This window comes from Ahaetulla prasina, chromosome 6 (genome assembly GCF_028640845.1).
Source record: "Ahaetulla prasina isolate Xishuangbanna chromosome 6, ASM2864084v1, whole genome shotgun sequence".
Classification (NCBI taxonomy): domain Eukaryota; kingdom Metazoa; phylum Chordata; class Lepidosauria; order Squamata; family Colubridae; genus Ahaetulla; species Ahaetulla prasina.
In genome coordinates this window covers 88,134,144-88,155,384 of record NC_080544.1, presented here as the reverse complement: position 1 = coordinate 88,155,384, position 21,241 = coordinate 88,134,144, and the positions used below count along the sequence as shown (strand labels likewise).

General features: G+C 40.4%; 1 protein-coding gene across 5 annotated transcripts in view; it reads left to right on the top strand.

The window, feature by feature from the left end:
• Window positions 1-21,241, top strand: part of PPM1L (protein phosphatase, Mg2+/Mn2+ dependent 1L) — a 227,584-nt gene that overhangs the window by 192,485 nt on the left and 13,858 nt on the right. For all 5 annotated transcript variants that reach the window (XM_058189275.1, XM_058189276.1, XM_058189277.1 and 2 more), the window contains one exon: window positions 18,745-18,906. In XM_058189275.1, the coding sequence (XP_058045258.1) occupies window positions 18,745-18,906 (162 nt within the window). The remainder of the gene's footprint in view (window positions 1-18,744; window positions 18,907-21,241) is intronic.

The window sequence follows — 21,241 nt, the reverse complement described above, 5'->3', positions numbered from 1 at the left end:
TTCTCCCATGTGTCCTGCAAGTAGATTTTGAGAAATAATGACTTATTTCAAGGGTGGGGCAGTTGTCAGTGTCCACAAAATTTCATATTGAAATAGGTGGTCCCTCAGATAATGAGGCCCTAAGTTCAGGAATCGGGGCCAGTTTACAAGTGGCTTTTTTGTCTTCTCATAATTTCCTAGAGTTCCCAGAGTTCAGACAAACTATAGTTTGCCAAAATGGAGAAACCTGTATCTTTCTCAAACCATTGATTGCCTCCACATTTAAAACTAAAAACTAATTTCTAACTGCATTTCATATTTGCAGATGACGCTGTTTTTCTCTTGTAGCTTCAGAATGGTACCAATAACTGAATTTTCTGCAAGAGCTACCGGCCTTTGCCAGAAAGGAAGTGTTTTAATCTGTAAGAAGGAAAGAGGCATGTGAGAGAAATGGAATGGAGTATCTTCATGGAGGGTATGACTAGCTGGTTGGAATAGAGTTTCTGTATTGTATACTCAATTCCAACCAGCTAGTCATGCCCTCCATGAAGACACTTCATTCCATTTCTCTCACACGCCTCTTTCCCTCTGTCCCAAATTACATATATCTACAGTCTTGTTGTTTAATCAATCCTCCATTATGTTTTGAGGAGATATGGTCAACAGTTTGAAGGGGGCTATTTTTGCACTTCTCCTACTTAGCAGCTAAGTAATAATCAGGAAGCAATCATGAGATGTGCATATATTTAGTTTCTGGAAATATGTATATGTTTTATTTTCTTCCCTTTTTTCAAAACCAGATGTCAGTCCAGTCAAATTCCTATGAAAGCAAACTACATTCTCTCCAGAGTTATGAATCACTTGAGCCAGTACTAATTTCCTCTTCGTAATATCAGTTTATAAGCTAATGTGCTAACTTAGGTTATTAGATTGTGTAATTGTGAAATAATAGGCGGTGAACAAACAAACGTCCTATTATGCCCACCAGCATAATTCTGTGGCAAGCTGATCTCTAATAATTTGTGGCTTGGGAAGATGATGTGTTTCTTGTAATAATTTATTTCAGCTAAAGATCTGTTTTTGTTTCTCTTGTACTGCCTCTTCAACTAGTTTCTACATATTGTTTAATCTAATAATATACCATTTCCTTTGAAGCCATTCCTATCTGAAAACTTTGGCCACGTTTTGACTAACTTGACTTGATTAACTTTACACTCATGCTTTCTTGTTCACCACACAAAGTTTTAAACCAATTGGGGTGGCCAACAAATACTGTAAGTAAATAAATATCTGGCCATAGTTTGATTCATCATAGTTTTGTGTTTAAGATACAGCTGGATTAATTTTTCATCGTAAAATGTAAAACAAATTTGAGGTCCAAGGTAATGTGTAGTTTCCAAATCTTCTTTTTACAGTTCCTGGACTCTTTCCAACCCAGTTGCTAAAAATACAAAGGTTATTTCTCTACAAGAATCATAAGAAAAAGTTTGTTTGAGTCCTAAAATGTATTTAAGATGAGTTTTAAAAATAGGACTTGAATCTCCAGACCTGAAGAACCAAAAAAAAAATGGCATCAGACCAAGATCCTAGAAGTGCTAATGTGAATCTGGCTGTCAAAAGATAGTCCACTCTAGTATCTTAACTCACACAATATGCTAAGCTAAGAAAAGAGAATAGGTTGGTACACTGAGAAAGGTTCACAAATAACTGGCTTCTTTTCCCCTCCTTAATAGTTCATTTGCCCTCTTCTAGTTCATTTGTTGTTATGCTGGCTGCTGGAAGGATAACTTGGTTTCTTCTCCCATAAAAATATCTCATCAGGAGGTGTGTTTTTTTTAATGTGTATGTACTTGGGGTGTGTGTGTGTGTGTGTGTGTGTGTGTGTGTGTATGTGTGTTGGTTTTAAAACCAAAAAACAATTTCACAGATTTAGACAACTGCAGAGAATACATATTAACTCATTTTGCGTCCAAATGAACTCAGGCCTCCCTCATAAATAAGCCTGTCACTGGCATCTTGCATGATTTCCAGATAAAACATCCAGATGTATTATTCTTCTAAATACCAGAAATGGGGAAAGGAAGAATTACGTCTTTATGCTCAGTTGGACCATGAGAAAGGCTGAGCGCCAAAGAATTGAAGTCTTTGGTGCTGGAGAAGACTCCTGCGAGTCCCTTGGACTGCAAGGTGATCAAACCGGTCAGTCCTAGAGGAGATCAACCCTGGCTGCTCTTTAGAAGGCAGATCCTGAAGATGAAACTGAAATACTTTGGCCACCTAATGAGAAGGAAGGATTCACTGGAGTAGAGCCTAATGCTGGGAAAGATTGAGGGCAAAAGAAGAATGGGACGGCAGAGAATGAGGTGGCTGGATGGAGTCACTGAAGCAGTAGGCATGAGCTTAAATGGACTCCAGAGGATGGTAGAGGACAGGAAGGCCTGGAGGAACGTTTTCCATGGGGTTGCGATGGGTCGGACACGACTTCGCAACTAACAACAACATGCTCAGTTAGTTTTTCAAAGCAGTCACTGCTGGCTTGGAAAACTCTTGTCTGTTCCTGAAATATCTTTGTGTTCCTTATTGCCCTATGATAGATAATTCTTCCCAATCTCCTCAGAATGTGTCTTTGACCATAAATTAGTACCCCTTCCCGTTAAGTTTTTGCTTTTCATTTTAGACTGGCAAATATAAATCCACATGTATCCACATTCCTTCCTTAACCTTTTGATATTTCGTGGGTTTTTAATTTTTTTCGTTCAACATGCAAGTTGACCCCTTGGCCTCCCTTTCATTTTAATGGAATTTGACTCCCACTTTCTGTTTCTCTTGTCTCTCTGTCGGCATGGTCCAGCCTGTCCCTTTTGATCATCGGTGAGCTAAGGATGTAGGCATGATTAAACTTCTTGCACAATTTCCATTGCAAATATTCAATGTCCATGATACTATCTTCAAAGAAGCAGAATTAAAAAGTCAAGCAGTTCTTCCTCTTGTAGCACTGTACAGATTAACTCTCATTTTTTATTAGCTTCTCATTTGCAGTGCTCAGAAGTCAGACCAGAAGAGGGAAATGAATTATGCAGAATCACCACAGGCGTTTTGAAACAGTGTAATGATAGCAAAAGATGGCAGTGTAGCTGGAAGTATTACTTACACAGTTAGCAATGGTAATTAATATTCAGCTTTTGCCAACCAGGGGAAGAAAAATCATTATCATGGTATCTTTCCCAGTCTGCAGGCATTTGAAGAGTGAAAGAAGCAATAAAAGGCAGGTAGGCAAAAAACAAATGTATGTTTTTCTTTTTATTTTATGTGGATCTCAGAATAGATGGGTTCAGATTTTTTTGTTTCAAAAGGAAGATTACCATTTTTTTCCTTTAAACACATTTAGATTTGAGGGCATTCATCTCTCTCTCTCTTTTGGCAAGATTTTTAAATTATCTACCCAATCATGTTTACACTTTTTTTAAAGAGTGGTTGCAAAGGAAAGAGTATGCACAACCAGAAGACATTTACTGGAAGAGCCAATATATCAACTTCTTTTAGTGACCCCATAATCCCTTTCAGGGTGGAATCTGGGCAACTGAATGGAGCTGAGTGTTTACTGGCCAGATGCCTTTCCTGTCGCCAATGCAGAGTTATATTCAGCCAATATATGCCTTTTCATATATATTCTGGGAATGCCAGTTTGTCCTAGTGGTTAAGGCACCATGCTAAAAAGCAAGAGACTGTGAGTTCAAATCCTGCCTTGGCCATGAAACCTAGCTGGGTGACCTGGGGCCAGTCCCTCTCTCTCAGCCCAATTCACCTCACAGGGTTGTTGTTGTTGTGGGGAGAATAAGAGAAGAAAGATATGTTGGATATGTTCACCACCATGAGATATTTATAAAAATAATGAAAGAAAGAAAGAAAGAAAATTATACATGTGTATGAGAGAGTGAGGGCATCTTTCTCCAGCATGTTGTTAGCCAGAAGTTATCATCTGCAAAACTCACCCAATCCAATCAACATAACCAGTGATTACCTTATGGGAACTGTAATCCATACCTCCCAACTGTGAAAGAGTTGTAATTCACTAAATAAAATTAACGAGAATCTTTATGAAAATTATATTGTAGAAGTAGATGCTAGGCACTTTCAACAGAATGGGACATCTCACTGCAGTCATTTTGCCATAGTCATCTCACTGTGGCCAACTCACCATGGCCATCTTGCCACGACCAACCTACCACGACCAACTTACTGCAGGACAACTCTCTTCAGAACAATTTCATAATTCAATGAGAACTATTCTTTCGACATTATTTCCATTGAAGAAACAGTGGTGGATAACATTTATCACATTGTGTTATCTCATGTTCTTGCTTCTTCTTCCTTTTGCTCTTTCTCACTTCCCAGCTTTCATAGTTATGCTGTCACTGAAATAAAATAAAATGTTCCAGACTTTAGCTCACATAGTCTTCTTTCAATTTGTCCATCTGAAACCGTTAGCACTTTAACAGCCTCTGTTCTTTTACCTTTAAATAAGACACTTCATTTGCATCTAATATTTTTCTTTTTGACAGCTGTCCTATTGCCTGTCATATTACACTTTCTAATGGAGTCAGTTCCTTAATATATTCTCTTTCCACAAATGCAATTCCATTTGTAAAGGGTTTCAGTATAGTGTTTCCATTTACTATACTTATAAGAAAACTATTCCATTAATAGTCCTAGTCCTAGTTTATCTATAACAGGGGTGCTTAAATCTGGCCTGCAGGACCACCCTGGAAATAGCAAAGGACCGGCCCGCGGTGCTTCTGCCAGTGAAAATGGAGCTCTGGTGGGGCTGGCAGAGGGTTGCAAGAGGCTGTCACAGCCAAAAATGGAGCTCGGGAGCCCGTTTTTTTTCTGGCAAAGTGTTCCGGCCACCACAGGCATCTCCAACACGAGTGACGTTGAGCTGGCCATGCCTACCCCAGCTCCCCCGAAGTCAAAAACAACACTGATGCATCCCTCAGTGAAATCGAGTTTGACACCCCATATCTATAACATTCTCTGGTTTTTCTGATTTTCCTTTTCTTTTCCTTGCTATATTTATTCACTTGTTGTTTTTCTTAATGGGGGTGTGGGTGTGTGTGTATGCAGGTTTTGATATGTTCGGGTCTTTTCCGTGTAAGATTGAAAGTATTTAGGCAACGTTTTGATGAGATCTCACTCATCAATTTCAGGCTGGAGTTTTTTTGGCTTTGTTCTTATGTGAGCAAAAGAACAAATGCTCACATACGAACAAAGCCAAAAAACTCCAGCCTGAAGATGATGAGTGAGATCTCATCGAAACGTTGCCTAAATACTTTCAATCTTACACGGGAAAAGACCCGAACATACCAAAACCTGCATACATATACCTGTTGTGCCTCGCTCGCCCCCCTCTCCGCAGCTGGGCCCCTCTCGTCTCCTGCCAGACACTGATAGTGCAGAAGAATGTCCTGGCATGCCTCCAGCCCCCAGTCCTGGCACCATGCCCGGACAGACCGAGCAAGACGAATGGCCTGACATGCCTCCAGCCCCCAGTCCTGGCACCATGCCTGGACAAACGGAGCAGCTGGGCCCCTCCCCCACAGCATGTGAGCCTGGGGAGTGTGAAGCCAGTCACGAGCTGGAATTACCGGCAGCTGGAGGCTGGAGGGACCCACGCTTCCGGAGAGTGGAGAGGCGACGTCAGCAAAAGGAAGGGAGGGGCAGGCCTGGATAAGTGCTGAGTCATGGAGCCACACTCCATGGCCTATATAAAGGATCTGCTTTCTGGCATTCTTTGAATCAGGCAAAGTCTAACTTGGATTGCTGAAGTCACATCCTGGTCTCCTGCCTGCCCTGAGAACTCTGACAGAACTTTGGCAAAGCTGCAGAGGCTTTGCAGCCACGCTTGATACTTGATACTTCCCCGACCCGGCCGTCAGAGAAGGAGTGGGTCACGACAATACCCGTGAATATATATTTATTTATTTTGTCCTTTTTTATCTGATGTTGAAGGTCTCTACTGACTCATGTATTCTTCTGGTACTTATGCTTCTTTGTCTATCACATTAGCTTATTCTGAAAGCCTTTTGATCTTTTCCTCTTTGAAATTTTTTGGAATACTTTCAGGTTGATGTTTCTTATTTCTTTCTACTTTTGCCTAAATTAATTGTACTATAAACCTGTTCCATACATTGGCGTTATATTCTGATTACGTGTTTTTCAGGATATATCTTGCTGGCACACTTATTCTTTAATTTTCTAAATTTAACCTGTATATTTTTTGTTAGTAACTCACCTTCTGTTCCATAATCACTGCAGATGTCCCGTCTGACAAGATAGCACTTCTCTGTTTTGTGTTTCCCAGTATGTAGTCTTATTTCATTCAGATATTGTCCTACGCATGGTGCTGTTTCCATTTACATTACTTGAAACAATTTGATGCAATAAATGCTTTTTGCAAAACTTCCATTCCTGCACTATTGCATTTTATCTAGTCCAATTGCAGGTTCTCCAAATCCTCCGATTCTTGCATTCTGTTTCTGCATTCTGCAACATTTGCAGTCAACTAAACAAGTAAACAGAAGAGTAAATAGGAATTTGACAACAGGGCTCAATTGAGGAGGAGGAGGAGGAGGAGGAAGAGGAGGAGGAGGAGGAAAAACAGAAAGTAAAAGTGGCAAGAAGGTGAAAACTGCAAACTCTGTTGTTGTGTTGGGTATTTCTCTATTGCAGCTGATTACCTGATTACAGCCTATTGTATTGCTGATTACAGCCGATTCCCCATTGTGTATGATTGGAATTCTGCCTGTTGCTGACCTTGTTGAGCCAATTTCAGGAGGCCTATTTTCTCCAGAAAAATGTGCTAATTAAGTGAATTAACAGGGAAGGCAAGCATGAGAAGAGTTTCTTCTGTTCATCAGAGGAACCTGTCACTCTTCCCTGGAGCCAACAAAGACTATATGCCTTAAAAGTAAAAGCCAGTTGCCTCCCTAAAGCACAAGATAAGGAGACTAGAGACTATAATCTCCACTCCTCAGGTTATTCTTGAATGAGAAATAGGAGGAGCTTCTGGAAAGACAGTAGCTCAAGAAGCCAGCTCAGAAAAGAGAAGAAAGATATATTGGGGCTGGTGCGTGTGTGTGTGTGTAGAAATAGAAACTCATGCTACAGATATAAAGAAGAACTTTTATTCCCTTGAATTTCAAAAAAGATTCCACAGCCTCTCTGTTACTGATGCATGTGGAGTTCTAAATAAAAAGCAGCTGCCACAAGCTTCTAGGACTGAGGAAGAGGACTATAGAGCAGGGGTCTCCAACTTTGATAACTTTAAGACTTGTGGACTTCAACTCCCAGAATTCCTCAACCAGCTTTGCTGGCTTTGTCCTGAGGAAGAAGACGTAATGAATGATGGTGATCAGAGGCTCCTTGCTGAACCAGCAATCGGTCAGCCAGACCAACCTATTAGGAGAGAGGGAGTATTGCTTTCTTAGGGTACAGGTTGATTGATAGTTTAAAGGATAACTTCAAAGATCCCAACCTAGGATGACAAATCAATGTCTTCTGCCTGTGTTGCTGAACTAATTTTGTCCTAGCTTGTATCACTAAGAGTGGAAATTGATCAGGGTTGTACTTCCGCAAGAAATAAGTAAGTCATTACCTTGTAAGGTTCTCTACATTTGGTTTAATTTAATCAGCGTTCCTCAGATTTTAATGTAACAAGGAACTGTAGGTACTAGTGGAAAAAGTAAAGACCCATTCTTCATATAGATGGGGGAAAATTCATGTGATATTCATGGAATTTACCAGTTCAAAAGCTCAACTAATTAGGCTTCTTTTGACTCTATATACACTGTGGAGACTAGCACAAAATCAGGACCAAGTCCCATTATATTTATAAGACCTGACTGCACAAAGATGCTGAATTTAAATTGAAAAGAGAATACCTTAATTTGGTAGCAGCTGACTTCAGTCTTTAGATGGCACAACTTGGCAATACTCTTAGCTTAGGTTTTTGTTTTTTTTTTCCCTTCCCAGGCCTGAGTAATACATTTTCCTTCCCCATCTCTTCCTCCTCATTGTACATTCTTGCTAATTAAAAAGACAATTTCTGAGCAACAGCACAAAAAAGAAAGACTTAAACTGGAAAAGCCCTCTTTGTAATTTCAGGCGGTTGGCATTCAATTGATCATAGTAATTTATGGAGTCTTTGTTGCCATAACAACAAAAGCATCTAGCTTTTAGAAAATCAGTACAGTATTTTTCCTTTACCAGGTAAATTTAGGATTTGGGCAGAGGGGGATATAGATTGACATACAGGAATATAATCACTGCAAATCAATATTTTAAATAATAATAATAATATACCAATTTGGTGATGTAGTAAGGGCACCAGGTTCAAAAGTGAGAAATTGGGAGTTCTAGTCCCACATGAAGGCTGGCTAGGTGACTTTAGGCCAGTCCCTCTCTTACCTCAACCTACCTCATAAGGTTGTTCTCGGGAAAATAGGAGATTAGAGGAGTATTATGTATGCTCACCACCTTGAGTTATTTCTAAAAGTAATAAAGGTGTGATTAAAAAATCTAAAATAAATAAATACAATACAATTAATTGATTGATAATTAAATTAATAAAATTGGAGATGTCTGGTCCCAGGTATTAGATGCTGCCGCTCAGCTCTATTGTCTTTATCTTGCTGTTTATAACTTCATTCTACGTAAGAGGCTGTACTTCCTAATTTTGAAGCCTACTATAATAGTAATTTCATGTAACTGTGGTCCATTTACAACCGTTGTAAATGTAAATATAGAGATGTATTATACACATTAACTAAAAAATGAATGTTTAAATGTTATAAAATAAAAAAAACTTTTTATAGAAAAAAGATACACACATTTCTACATTCACATATATTCATACACAATTACACGTATACAGTGTGTATGGAAAAAATGCATTCTAAACCTATATAAGTTCACAAGGCATTTTCTTGATCTAGAACAGTGTTTCTCAACCTTGGCAACTTTAAGAGGTGTGGACTTCGATTCAAATAAAGTCCACGCTTAAAGTTGCTAAGGTTGAGTTACACTAATCTAGAGTGTTGTTCTTTTAATGTTCCTTTCCTTAGTAGCTAGCTAGCCTATGATTTGATTGAAATTTCTAATGGCTTCTTTTCCATAAGTTTCTACAACCATTTGCTATGCACTTTTTGGGGATTGTATTCTCAATTTCAGCACGTTTTATCTTTAGAATTATCTATTGGACACTTATATCAAATGTGGAGACAACTGAGAAGGGTAACCTTTTTTCCCCTATACAAGGTTAAGTGGATTAAATCACAGTAGACAGCAGTGAAGACAAAGCAAAATAGGTTTGCTTCTTCACACGTTGGCAGGCTGCCAGTTGCAGTCAGTGGCTTCACCATTTTCATAAATCAAACTGGAAATTGTTATCCCAGTGTTGTATTTTTTTCTGTTGTACATAAGAGCAAAGAAATAAAAATAAACTTATTCTTACATTAAAAAGTAAAGAGCTTTATACATAAATAGGTCAGATAGTAGCTATGTAAAAATGATACATTTTGTGTTCGGTTAGTGTTAATTTTAGTTGGTTGGGTTTTGTGCCTTAGCAAGTTCAGAAGGTAGACCCTATCTGTATCTTATGAAGTAGTGCACAGGTAGTCCTTGACTTATGACCCCAGTTGAGCCCAACTGTTCTAAGTGAGACATTTGTTAAGTGAGTTTTGCCCATTTACAACCTTTCTTGTTACAGTTGTTAAGTGAATCACTGCAGTTGATAAGTTAATAAATCGGTTGTTAAGTGAATCTGGTTTCTCCGTTTACTTTTTTATTTATTTATTTACATTTATATCCCGCCCTTCTCTGAAGACTCAGGGCGGCTTACAGTGTGTAAGGCAATAGTCTCATTCTATTTGTATATTTACAAAGTCAACTTATGGCCCCCCCAACAATCTGGGTCCTCATTTTACCTACCTTATAAAGGATGGAAGGCTTTGGGCCTGGTGGGACTAGAACCTGCAGTAATTGCAGGCAGCTGTGTTTTAATAACAGGCTATCTTACAGCCTGAGCCACCACGGCCCTTTGTTTATCAGAAGGTCGCAAAAGGTGATCACATGGCCTTGGGACACAGTAATGGTCATAACTATGAACCATTTGCCAAGCATCTGAATTTTGATGACATAATCATTCATGAGGATGCTGTAAAGGTCATAACTGTGAAAAATGGTCATAAGTCATGAACTGTTCCAATTGAGGACTACCTGTATTGTACAAATGCAAAAAAATGGGTTCAGTATTAAAATTAAATATTTTTGGGGAGGCAGTTGAGGTAAATAGAAAAAAAGTTCCCATAAATACCAGTTTTAATTAGCCTGCATATTTTTCTGGAATATCATGAGGTGGTATTTCTCTATATTTTGACAAGATTTTTCTGGATATTTTAAAAAAAACCTGAAAGTAAAGAGAATGCAGATTAAGAAGACATTAATAGTATAAGAGTACTAGGCTTCAAGACTGTATACACTGATATAAAATCTTAACTCAAGTTTCATTCCTAGACACGTCTGTATAGTTTTCTTGGCAATAATACTTGTCATTGCCTTTTTTGAGTATTTTCTCCACCCATTCATCCTTCTTTTTCATAGTCATATTGTTTTATTCTTGTTGTGTTCTTTTTCATTGTTTATTTTATTGTTTTAATACCTTACCTCTGTTCTATTTACATTCTTTTCATTTCTTCTTTTTTATTGTTGTAAGCCATCTAAAGTAGCCCCCATGGTGAGATAGGTAGCAAACGAATTTAACAAATAGTTTTTTTTTCAGTATCTCATCAAATTTACTTGTCCAGGTGCCAACAAGTTTGACACTCCTAAGCTTTTCAAACAAATACTAGGATTTTTAAGTCTTGGATACAAAATTCCAGAAGACTAATAGATGGTAGCAAAGATATCAGAAAACAATAATATTTAGTAGGCATCCAGATTTTTGCAGCCTAGCTCGTAGCCCTAATAGACTGAAATATGAAAAACTGCAGTCATACACTTGGTATCATCTAAACCAATATCCATGGCCTAGCAATTGTGATATATGGTATTTAAGGCCAAATTTCCTATTGCGATTGAACAATCTAGAAACAAAGGGAAGTGGCAAAATTGTAGTTCTGAAGCAAGGGATGTATAAACTTTTCCTTTGCTGTTAGGCTAATTGAAATCTTCCATCTCCAGGGCAATATGTGACAATAAAGTAGCATAATACAGCTGCCAGCCCTCAAATGACTGTGATCGGGAGCAAAATTACAAATTTTTTAAATTTTTAAAAATGTTACTATGGTCTATGTCAACATTTGCCAGTATGCCACCTTCTTGCTGGCTAGGAATTCTGAAAACTGCAATTGCAACAGATTCAGAGAATGTTGATAGATACATAAATATTTAGTTGTAGCTAGAAGGACCTAACTTCGTCAAGATTTTCTACCTAGGACAATAGATGTAAGCCAAACATGTTGAACTATATAATGGTTTAGCTGGGCAGTGTTGGGCTTCAGGATTTAGTGGCTCATTATCTAGGCAACCTGATGTCTTGCCAGGAACTGTGGCTGGCATTATGCAGACCACAGTCAATTTAGCAAAGATAGACTTGGATCTTGTCTTTACAATTGGGGTGTGCTGATTTCTGATTGGTCTTTAGCCTAGATGATTTCTAAATGTTGCAGATTTATAAGGAGTGGTCTGTTCAGTTTTTAAGTTATGTTTAAATATATTTGGCTGAGTCATGGGCTTATTCAAACAGCTGTTCTCTTTCTGTGATTAAAAAGTGGGCATCAAAACTGTTCCATTAAATCCATATACTAAATATGTGACTTGAGAGAATTCGTCCCCTTGCTTTTCCAACCCTAAAGAGAGAGATGCACAGATATCACACTAAAGTATATTGTCATAGAGAAACAGAGGCTGAATAAACCTATGAAGAAGATGTTCTGTATATTGTACAATAAATGCATAGCAAAAACAAGGGGAAGGGAATTAAGTCCATATGGCAGATATGCAGATGATACCCTCTAATGGCAGAAAGCGAAGAGGAACTAAAAAGCCTCCTGATGTGGGTGAAGAAGGAGAGTGCAAAAGTTGGCTTGAAACTCAACATTAAGAAAACTAAGATCATGGCATCCAGCCCTCTCAATTCCTGGCAGATAGATGGGGAAGAAGTGGAGGTAGTGACAGATTTTATTTTCCTGGGCTCCAAGATCACCGCAGGTGGGGACTGCAGCCAAGAAATTAAAAGACACTTGCTCCTGGGAAGGAAAGCTATAGCAAATCTAGACAGCGTACTAAAAAGCAGAGACATCACCCTGCCAACAAAAGTGTATATAGTCAAGGCTATAATTTTCCCAGTTGGAATGTATGGCTGTGAAAGTTGGACCATAGAAAGGCTGAGCGCCAAAGAATTGAAGTCTTTGAACTCTGGTGCTGGAGAAGACTCCTGCGAATCCCTTGGACTGCAAGGTGATCAAACCGGTCAGTTCTAGAGGAGATCAACCCTGACTGCTCTTTAGAAGGCCAGATCCTGAAGATGAAATTGAAATACTTTGGCCACCTAATGAGAAAGAAGGACTCACCGGAGAAGAGCCTAATGCTGGGAAAGATTGAGGGCAAAAGAAGAAGGCGACGACAGAGAATGAGGTGGCTGGATGGAGTCACTGAAGCAGTAGGCATGAATTTAAATGGACTCCAGAGGATGGTAGAGGACAGGAAGGCCTGGAGGAATACTGTCCATGGGGTCAAGATGGATCGGACACGACTTAGCAACTAACAACAACAACCCCATATTTTCCTTAAACCACCATAAGTGGGCACCCTTGTGTTATCATAAATCCCTAAAGGTAATCTCAATTAATGACCACAGTTGCGATCAAAGCCTCTGTTGCTAAGTAATATGGGCATTAAGTGAGTCACACCTGATTTTACAACCTTTTTGCCACAGTTGTTAAGCAAATCTAGCTTCCTCATTGACTTCCCGTGTTGGAAGCTCCCTGAGAAGATTGCAAATGGTGATCACATGACCTCAGGACGCTGCAGTAATTTGTAAGTGTGAGGAGTAAGCACTTTCTTCTGTGAACTGTTATAACTTCAAACGGTCATTGAATGGTCGTAAATCAAGGACTACCTGTAAAGGTGTGGTTGTTCAGGAGCATCCATAGCAATGTAGCCAACAACACAAATGTTTTCCCTCAAGACCTTCTGATTAACATGCCTGTAGATGAGGTAAACTAAAGCCATCCTACTTTTTGTTTTTTTAATTTGTGGATGACAATTTCTGCATTGAAGCTGGTTGTTGAAAGTGCATCAGAGTTTTGGCGATATTAAGCTCTGTTGCAGTTTACATGGCGTGTAACTTGTAATGGCATCCCTTTCACGTTACAACCTGGAATGGCACCAGAATTTTAGGACTAGCTCTTCCATTATGATTCTCTCATTTTATTAGTATACATTAATAAGGACCTTAATACCCTTTAATTTAACTTATAATCCCCCCGAACTCTATTATATGCAAAGGCAGCTGTCTCAACCTTATGAATAATCAGATGTAAATTAACTAACTGAGGTGAAAATTTACCTTGCACTCCTCTGGTTCACTTAAAAGGAAAAAGAATGCAAGCATGAAATTAATTTTATTTACCTTTAAGCAATAAACTGGAACATGAATTACAGTGATGTAAAAGTAAATTAATTTCAGCAGTTCTCATATAGGAGAAGTTAAATGTCAGCTCTGTTCCTTAGAAATACTTAACCACTTTTTAAAACATTGTGTTGTTACTTCGTAAAAGAAACCCTTAAACAATTTGAAGAAGAAAAAAAAGACTTCAGACTTTCTATCAGTATAGCTTTCTGCTAATAGAAGTAAAGGCAGGGGTGAAATGCTCCCAGTTCAGACCAGATCGCCTGATCCGGTAGCGATGGCATTGAGTGGTTCGGAGAATCCTTCCCCCCCACCCATGCCCAGTGCGATCATCAGAGGGTGTCTTTTTTACTTTTAAAAGCATTTTTCCTTTGGCCGAAAAAATGCTTTTAAAAGTAAAAAAAAAGCCTTTGCGGATTGCGCAGCTCAGCTGGGATCATCAGGGGCTTTTAAAAGCATTTTTCCTACAACCTCTTCGGCTGAAGAGGTTATTTAAAAAATGCTTTTAAAGGTTCTGGTAATCAGGCAACTCAGCTGGGATCGTCAGAACCCTTTAAAAGCATTTTTTCTACAACCTCTTTGGCCGAAGAGGTTGTAGAAAAATGCTAAAACTCCTCTGACGATCCCAGCTGAGTTGCCTGATCATCAGAGGCTTTTAAAAGCATTTTTTCTACAACCTCTTTGGCCGAAGAGGTTGTAGAAAAAATGCTTTTAAAAGGCTCCTCTGGCGATCCCAGCTGAGTTGCCTGATCATCAGAGGCTTTTAAAAGCATTTTAACAACATTTTCGGCCAAAGAGGTTGTAGAAAAAATGCTTTTAAAAGAAAAAAAAAGTTGGCCCACCCAGTCACATTACCCACCACCACAGAACCGGTAGTAACAAATTTTACATTTTACCCCTGAATAAGGGTCCTTTTGGCTCTGTAAACTGACTTCATTGCTATACTTCGTGCTTGAATGTGTTTGCATTTGCAGTAATAGTAGGCTGGGTGAGATTCAGAGACCCATTAATTGTTTTTAGTTCCTACAAAGGCCAGTCAGGGGCCCTCCAATGCAAGACATGAGGCTGTGAAATTCATTAGCCCAAGGGATAGTGATGATCAGTAATTAGGATGGACTTAAATAGGATCAGATAAATTCATACCTCAGGTTGGGAGTTAGTTAACTTGTCTTCAAATATTAGCTGCAGGGAAATAATGGTGACAAAAAGCTATATCTCCATATCTTACTTGTGAACAGCCCAAAAACATCTGGATGGTCTCTGAGATGAACAAAATGCCAGACTCAGATAAGCTCTGGCAAGGCAAGTTTTTTACTATAATCATATTGTCAGGGTTACGACCAATGACCTAATTAAATCATGAGTCTCGGAGCCAAGCTTCAAAAGAAATCCAGTTAGTTATTAGGAGTTTCATGTCAGCACGTTCCAAGTGAAGCCAACTCTGACCCCGCATAATTTATGTTCCAGCGCTTCCCCTGTTTTCCCCCCTCCCCCCAAGATGTGTCATCAGTCACATTCTCAAACAAACAATTTTGCAGGTTGTAGAGATCACTCCCCTCCAGCCACTGTGGGGAACCACGGAGATGGCCTTGACAGAGATACAGCTAGAATGTGCTTTTATTTTGCTGCCTCGCCCGCAGCTGCAGAGTTCATTTTCCCATCCCCCTTGCCTATGGCAACTTAAGAGCAGGCCAGGGATGCTTTGCGAGTTGACATATCCATAAGGAGAAACACATTTTCTCTAATCCTGGAGATATCATTGTTTTTCAGTTGCTAGGTTATGTGCGACCCTTCACAACCCACGGATCATAGCACACCAGCCCCTCCCCCCATCCTCCACTGTCTCTGGGAGTATGCTCAGACTCATGTCCTCTGTGTAGATGACACTATCCAACCAAATCATGCACTGCTGTCCCTTCTCCTTTTGCCTTCAGGCTTTCCCAACAACAGGGTCTGTTCCAATGAGTCCTCTCTTCTCATTTGTTGGCCAAACTATTTGAGCTTCAGCTTCAGTATCTACCCTTCCAAAGAATCATATTACCATCATTTCTTTTTCTGCTTGTTTTCAGCACACCAGGCATAATTTTTTACTCTTGGTATATTCACCTTATTTCTAAGAATGTGAAATGTTTCCTCAGAGAAAAGGCTGTGTAATGTATTTTTTTTTTCTTTATTTATTATTTAAATTTGTATACCGCCCTTCTCCCGAAGGACTCAGGGCGGTTCACAGCCAGGTAAAAATACAATACAATAAATACAAATTAAAATATAATTAAGAAACTTATTAAAATTGGCCAGGATTAAAATTTAGAGCTAAAAACCCATTAAAACCCATTAAAACACTAACCCAGTCCAGCGCAGATGAATAAGTAGGTTTTAAGCTCGCGGCGAAAGGTTCGGAGGTCCGGAAGTTGACGAAGTCCTGGGGAGTTCGTTCCAGAGGGCGGAGCCCCACAGAGAAGGCCCTTCCTGGGCGCCGCCAGACGACACTGTCGCGCCGACGGCACCCTGAGGAGCCCCTCTCTGTGAGAGCGCACGGGTCGGTGAGAGGTATTCGGTAGCAGCAGGCGGTCCCGTAAGTATCCCGGCCCTATGCCATGGAGCGCTTTAAAGACATTCACCAACACCTTGAAGCGCACCCGAAGGCCACAGGTAGCCAGTGCAGCCGACGAGGATAGGTGTCACTCGGGAGCCACGAGGGCTCCTCAATCACCCGCAGCTGCATTCTGACTAACTGTAGCCTCCGGATGCCCCTCAAGGGAGCCCCATGTAGAGAGCATTGCAGTAGTCCAGACGAGACGTCACAAGGGCGTGAGTGACTGTGCACAAGGCATCCCGGTTCAGAAAGGCGCACTGGCGCACCAGGCGAACCTGGTGGAAAGCTCTCCTGGAGACGGCCGTCAAATGGTCTTCAAAAGACAGCCGCTCATCCAGGAGAACGCCCAAATTGCGCACCCTCTCCATCGGGGCCAATGACTCGCTCCCGACAGTCAGCCGCGGACTCAGCTGACTGTACCGGGATGCCGGCATCCACAGCCACTCCGTCTTGGAGGATTGAGCTTGAGCCTGTTCCTCCCCATCCAGACCCGCACGGCTTCCAGACACCGGGACAGCACTTGATGGCTTCATTGGGGTGGCCCGTGTGGAAAAGTACAGCTGGGTGTCATCAGCGACAGCTGGTACCTCACACGAAGCCACTGATGATCTCACCCAGCGGCTTCATATAGATGTTGAACAAAGGCGAGAGAATCGACCCCGCGGCACCCACAAGTGAGGCGCCGCGGGTCGACCTCTGCCCGTCAACACCGTCTGCGGCCGGTCGGAGAGATAGGAGGAGAACCACCGATAAACGGTGCCTCCCACTCCCAATCCCCCCAACCGGCGCAGCAGGATACCATGGTCGATGGTATCGAAAGCCGCTGAGAGGTCTAATAGGACCAGGGCAGAGGAATAACCCCTATCCCTGGCCCTCCAGAGATCATCCACCAACGCGACCAAAGCCGTCTCAGTGCTGTAACCGGGCCGGAAGCCGGACTGGAACGGGTCCAGATAGACAGTTTCCTCCAGGTGAAGGGGAAACTGATATGCCACCATACTCTCTACAACCTTCGCCGCGAAGCGAAGGTTGGAGACTGGACGATAATTACCTAAAACAGCCGGGTCCAAGGAAGGCTTCTTGAGGAGGGGCCTCACCACCGCCTCTTTCAAGGCGGCCGGAAAGACTCCCTCCAACACGTCTCTCACGCCTGTGGGTGTGGGTGTGTACCTAAATTTAGTGGAGGAAAACAAGAAAAATACAATTTTTGTCCTCTATGCATAATGTTTTTGCCCTCCCAGGCCCCCAGAAGCACTCTACAGTGCTCTGCATGGCCCATTTTCACCAAAAACAGGCCATTTTTGGGCTCCCAAGCTCTCTGCGCATCATGTTTTCACCCTCTCAGGCCCCCAGAAGTACTCTGCAGTGCTCCGCATGGCCTATTTTCACCAAAAATGGCCCCGTTTTTGCCAAAAATGAGTCCGTTTTTGCCAAAAACATGCCCATTTTCACCAAAAACACACCCGTTTTTGGCCTACAGGAGAGAGCCCAAAAACAGGCCTGTTTATGTATGTGTGTGTACGTACATTGAATAAATGTCAAAACTCCACCAATCTTTACTCATGTTCAGTAAATATTGTAATAAATCATTTGTGAGACCTGCCCTTAAAATAAAGTTTTCATGACAGGGTGTAACACATGCAAAGAAATTATCAGTGAAAATGTAACCACTCATAATCATGATACTTTCATCTGAATTGTAAAAACTGAATTTGCAGTCTGCTTCAGAACAAATGATTAAATTATGCAAGTGAAGTAATAATAGTACAGTATGGAATGGAAACCAATAGAAGTACGACATGGTCACTGAAGACAATGACTATGCAGGCAGATGGGGGGAAGGGCTTGTTTAGTTAAGACCCATGGCCAGAAGTTTCCTTTAGGATCCTTTTATTAAAGCTGTTGTCAATCACGTACAGCTACAAGCAAATGGATATATCAATAGGAGATTTTTCCCTTCTTATCCTTGCCCAGTGGGAGAAGACAAAAGTCAGTGTATCACTGGGAATATAGTCCTCTTGTGGTTTGTAATATAGAATCTGCTTTTCAGTGACATTTACTATGCACTTCCCCTTTGTATGTTTTACCAAGTGTTTTTGCACTTGTCATGTAGTTTGTATTGGGAGAAAAACAAATGGAATAAGGATTAATGTATGTATACCATTGGGGCACGGGGCCATTTTTTTTTTCTTGTAGGTTTCCTGAATGACAAGCTAGGTGAGAGCCAGCCCATGAAATGCCAACCAAATATCAGATACAGAAAAAAATATTGTGGAAAAAAGAACTTGACTGTCAGATTTTATCAGTGCCATGAAACAGTCTGTCATCCTAGCACTAGATATTTTGTACATACACAAATGCAGCTGCCATTCCTGACGGCTTCTGAATGCAAATAAGGTGGATCAGGAAAAGAATATGAAGGGAGCAGTACTGATTTTTCCCTCGGTTGTCTTAATGGTCTTCCTCTTTGCCTTTTCAGGAACAACATGTTTGATTGCTCTACTGTCCGACAAAGAGCTCACTGTGGCCAACGTTGGAGATTCAAGGGGGGTCTTGTGCGATAAGGATGGAAATGCTATTCCTTTGTCTCATGATCACAAGCCCTATCAGCTGAAAGAAAGAAAGAGGATTAAAAGAGCTGGTAAGTTTCTAAATCAGGTGTTCGGTTTGTTTCTTTTTTTTACATCATGGCAGAAATTATATTTCTTTCTTATTTTTTCCCATTCTTTCATCGTTTTATTTATTGCAATGTGATAGTAGTGAATTTTCTGGAGAATTGTCACAAAATAAAGGATGAACCAGAGTGAAATCTATTTACCTTCCCTACCTGTTCAGAAGTGTGCAAGCGCGTGTCACATGCGATTCTGGACCCTCTGCCCATGCTCAGAGGGTAAAAAACAGGTTACTTCCTGGTTAAAACCAGGAAGTAACAACGTCCAGGCAGGTGGGCAGAATCTCACATTGCCGCCGCTACCGGTTTTCCGAACTACGCGCCGCCACTGCTGTTGAACCAGTAGCATTTCACCCCTGGGATGAACAATATAGAAGAGGAGAAATAAAAGTATTAGACAAATTGTTGTGAGCAAAGGTGGAAATAATATCTATCCTTGTCTTTCCATGTCTCAGAATCAAAGCCTTTAGCTGTAACTGAGCCATTGTATATAATTCCTGGTATCTTTATTATTTCCAGCTTCTGACAGCACCTTCACTCTCATGGTAGCCCTAGTATCAGTATTTAGTAGTGAGTTCCTTAACATGTCATACAAAGTCATGAAGGTAAAGGTTCCCCTCGCACATATGTGCTAGTCATTCCCAACTCTAGGGAGCGGTGCTCATCTCCGTTTCGAAGCCAAAGAGTCAGCACTGTCCAAAGACGTCTCTGTGATCATGTGGCCAGCATGACTAAACACCAAAGGCACACAGAGCACTGTAACCTTCCCACCAAAGGTGGTCCCTATTTTTCTACTTGCAGTTTTTACATGCTTTCGAATTGCTAGGTTGGCAGAAGCTGGGACAAGTAACAGGAGCTCACCCCGTTATGCAACACTAGGGATTCGAACACTGAACTGCCAACCTTTCAATCGACAAGCTCAGCATCTTAGCCACTGAGCCACCTGTATGATGCAGTAGGAGCCACTGCATCATACAGGTCACACAAATGCAATCAAAGGATCTGCATAATAGACCTAGAGTGGAGGCAATAAGATGTTAAAACATTGAAAAGTTCACCTGGTGCATGTCTGAATTGTTACATGGCTCAAAAAAGCAGTACCAATTTCCACACATAGGAAGGAAGACTGGTTAATTGGAAATATAAAACTTCTAATGCAAACTGTCCTTTGGAAGGAGTCTTGGAATTCTAGTTAAATAGAAGGGTGACTGGAAATTCTGTAGGTACAATATATTCTGTGCAGGTCCTATTGCATTTTTAAAATTCATGTTAAGTGCCATCTCCACAATGTCTCGTAACCCAAAATGACCCCTTCCACAAGTTCATTACATATTGTATGATGAACAGCCTAACAGGAAACAAGTTCATTGAATGATTCCAATTTATAGTATTGAGTGATAGAGAGAAAATACTTATTATACTAAAATCATGTCTATTTTATTGTGCTATCAGTTTAATGTTTTTTTTAATGTATATTTCCTATTTGGCAAGTTGTTATGAGCAAATGTTTGGTTATGTTTGCAAAATTCATCCATCCTTTGGTGGAAGCCACCAAAAATGGCACAAATGTAAAAGTTTTTGAATTCTCCATAACTCTTCATCAGGGCAAAATGTTACAAAAAAAATAAAATGTGTGATAAAGCAAGAAAATCCAGAACTGTTCTACTTGTTCAGCCAGAAAATCAATCACAAGATGGAAATGCTTGATTGAATACATTAGCCAGTAGGGAATATTGCCAATATTAAGTTGTACTGGACATTGAAGGACATGTTATTTTTGGTTTTCTCCAAAGAGAAAATTACAATATTCTAGTGATGCTTTTTTAGACATGCAATCAGGACAGGGGGTTTTCTATTCAGTTCTGAGTGTATATTGCGGCCATGTGAAAATTTCACTGAGAGCTTGCTACTTCTTATATAAATTGAGTGTACTCAGGGAGAACTTTCAGTTACTTTTAGCTTGAGCTCTTTTATAATATGCAGCTGTGCCTAAATCAGAAATTATTCCTTCTTCAACAGCATCTTGACATACAGAATATTTGGGTTTATAATGAGAATTTTTAAGAATACTTGAGATGTGTAGTGTGTTTTCTAAAACTGGTTGGTGAGGGTTTATTTTAATCTTGGAAAATTATTCTTATCTAATAGTAGGCAACACTAAATTTTCTAGGTCAGTGGTTCTCAACTCTCTTTAAATACCTTTTGTGGCCACGGACCGTGGCCGCGGACCACCAAGACTTAACTCAAGATTTAAATCATAACTTTTCTTTGAATCGTTGTGTGCCGACATCGTAGCTTCCCAGGG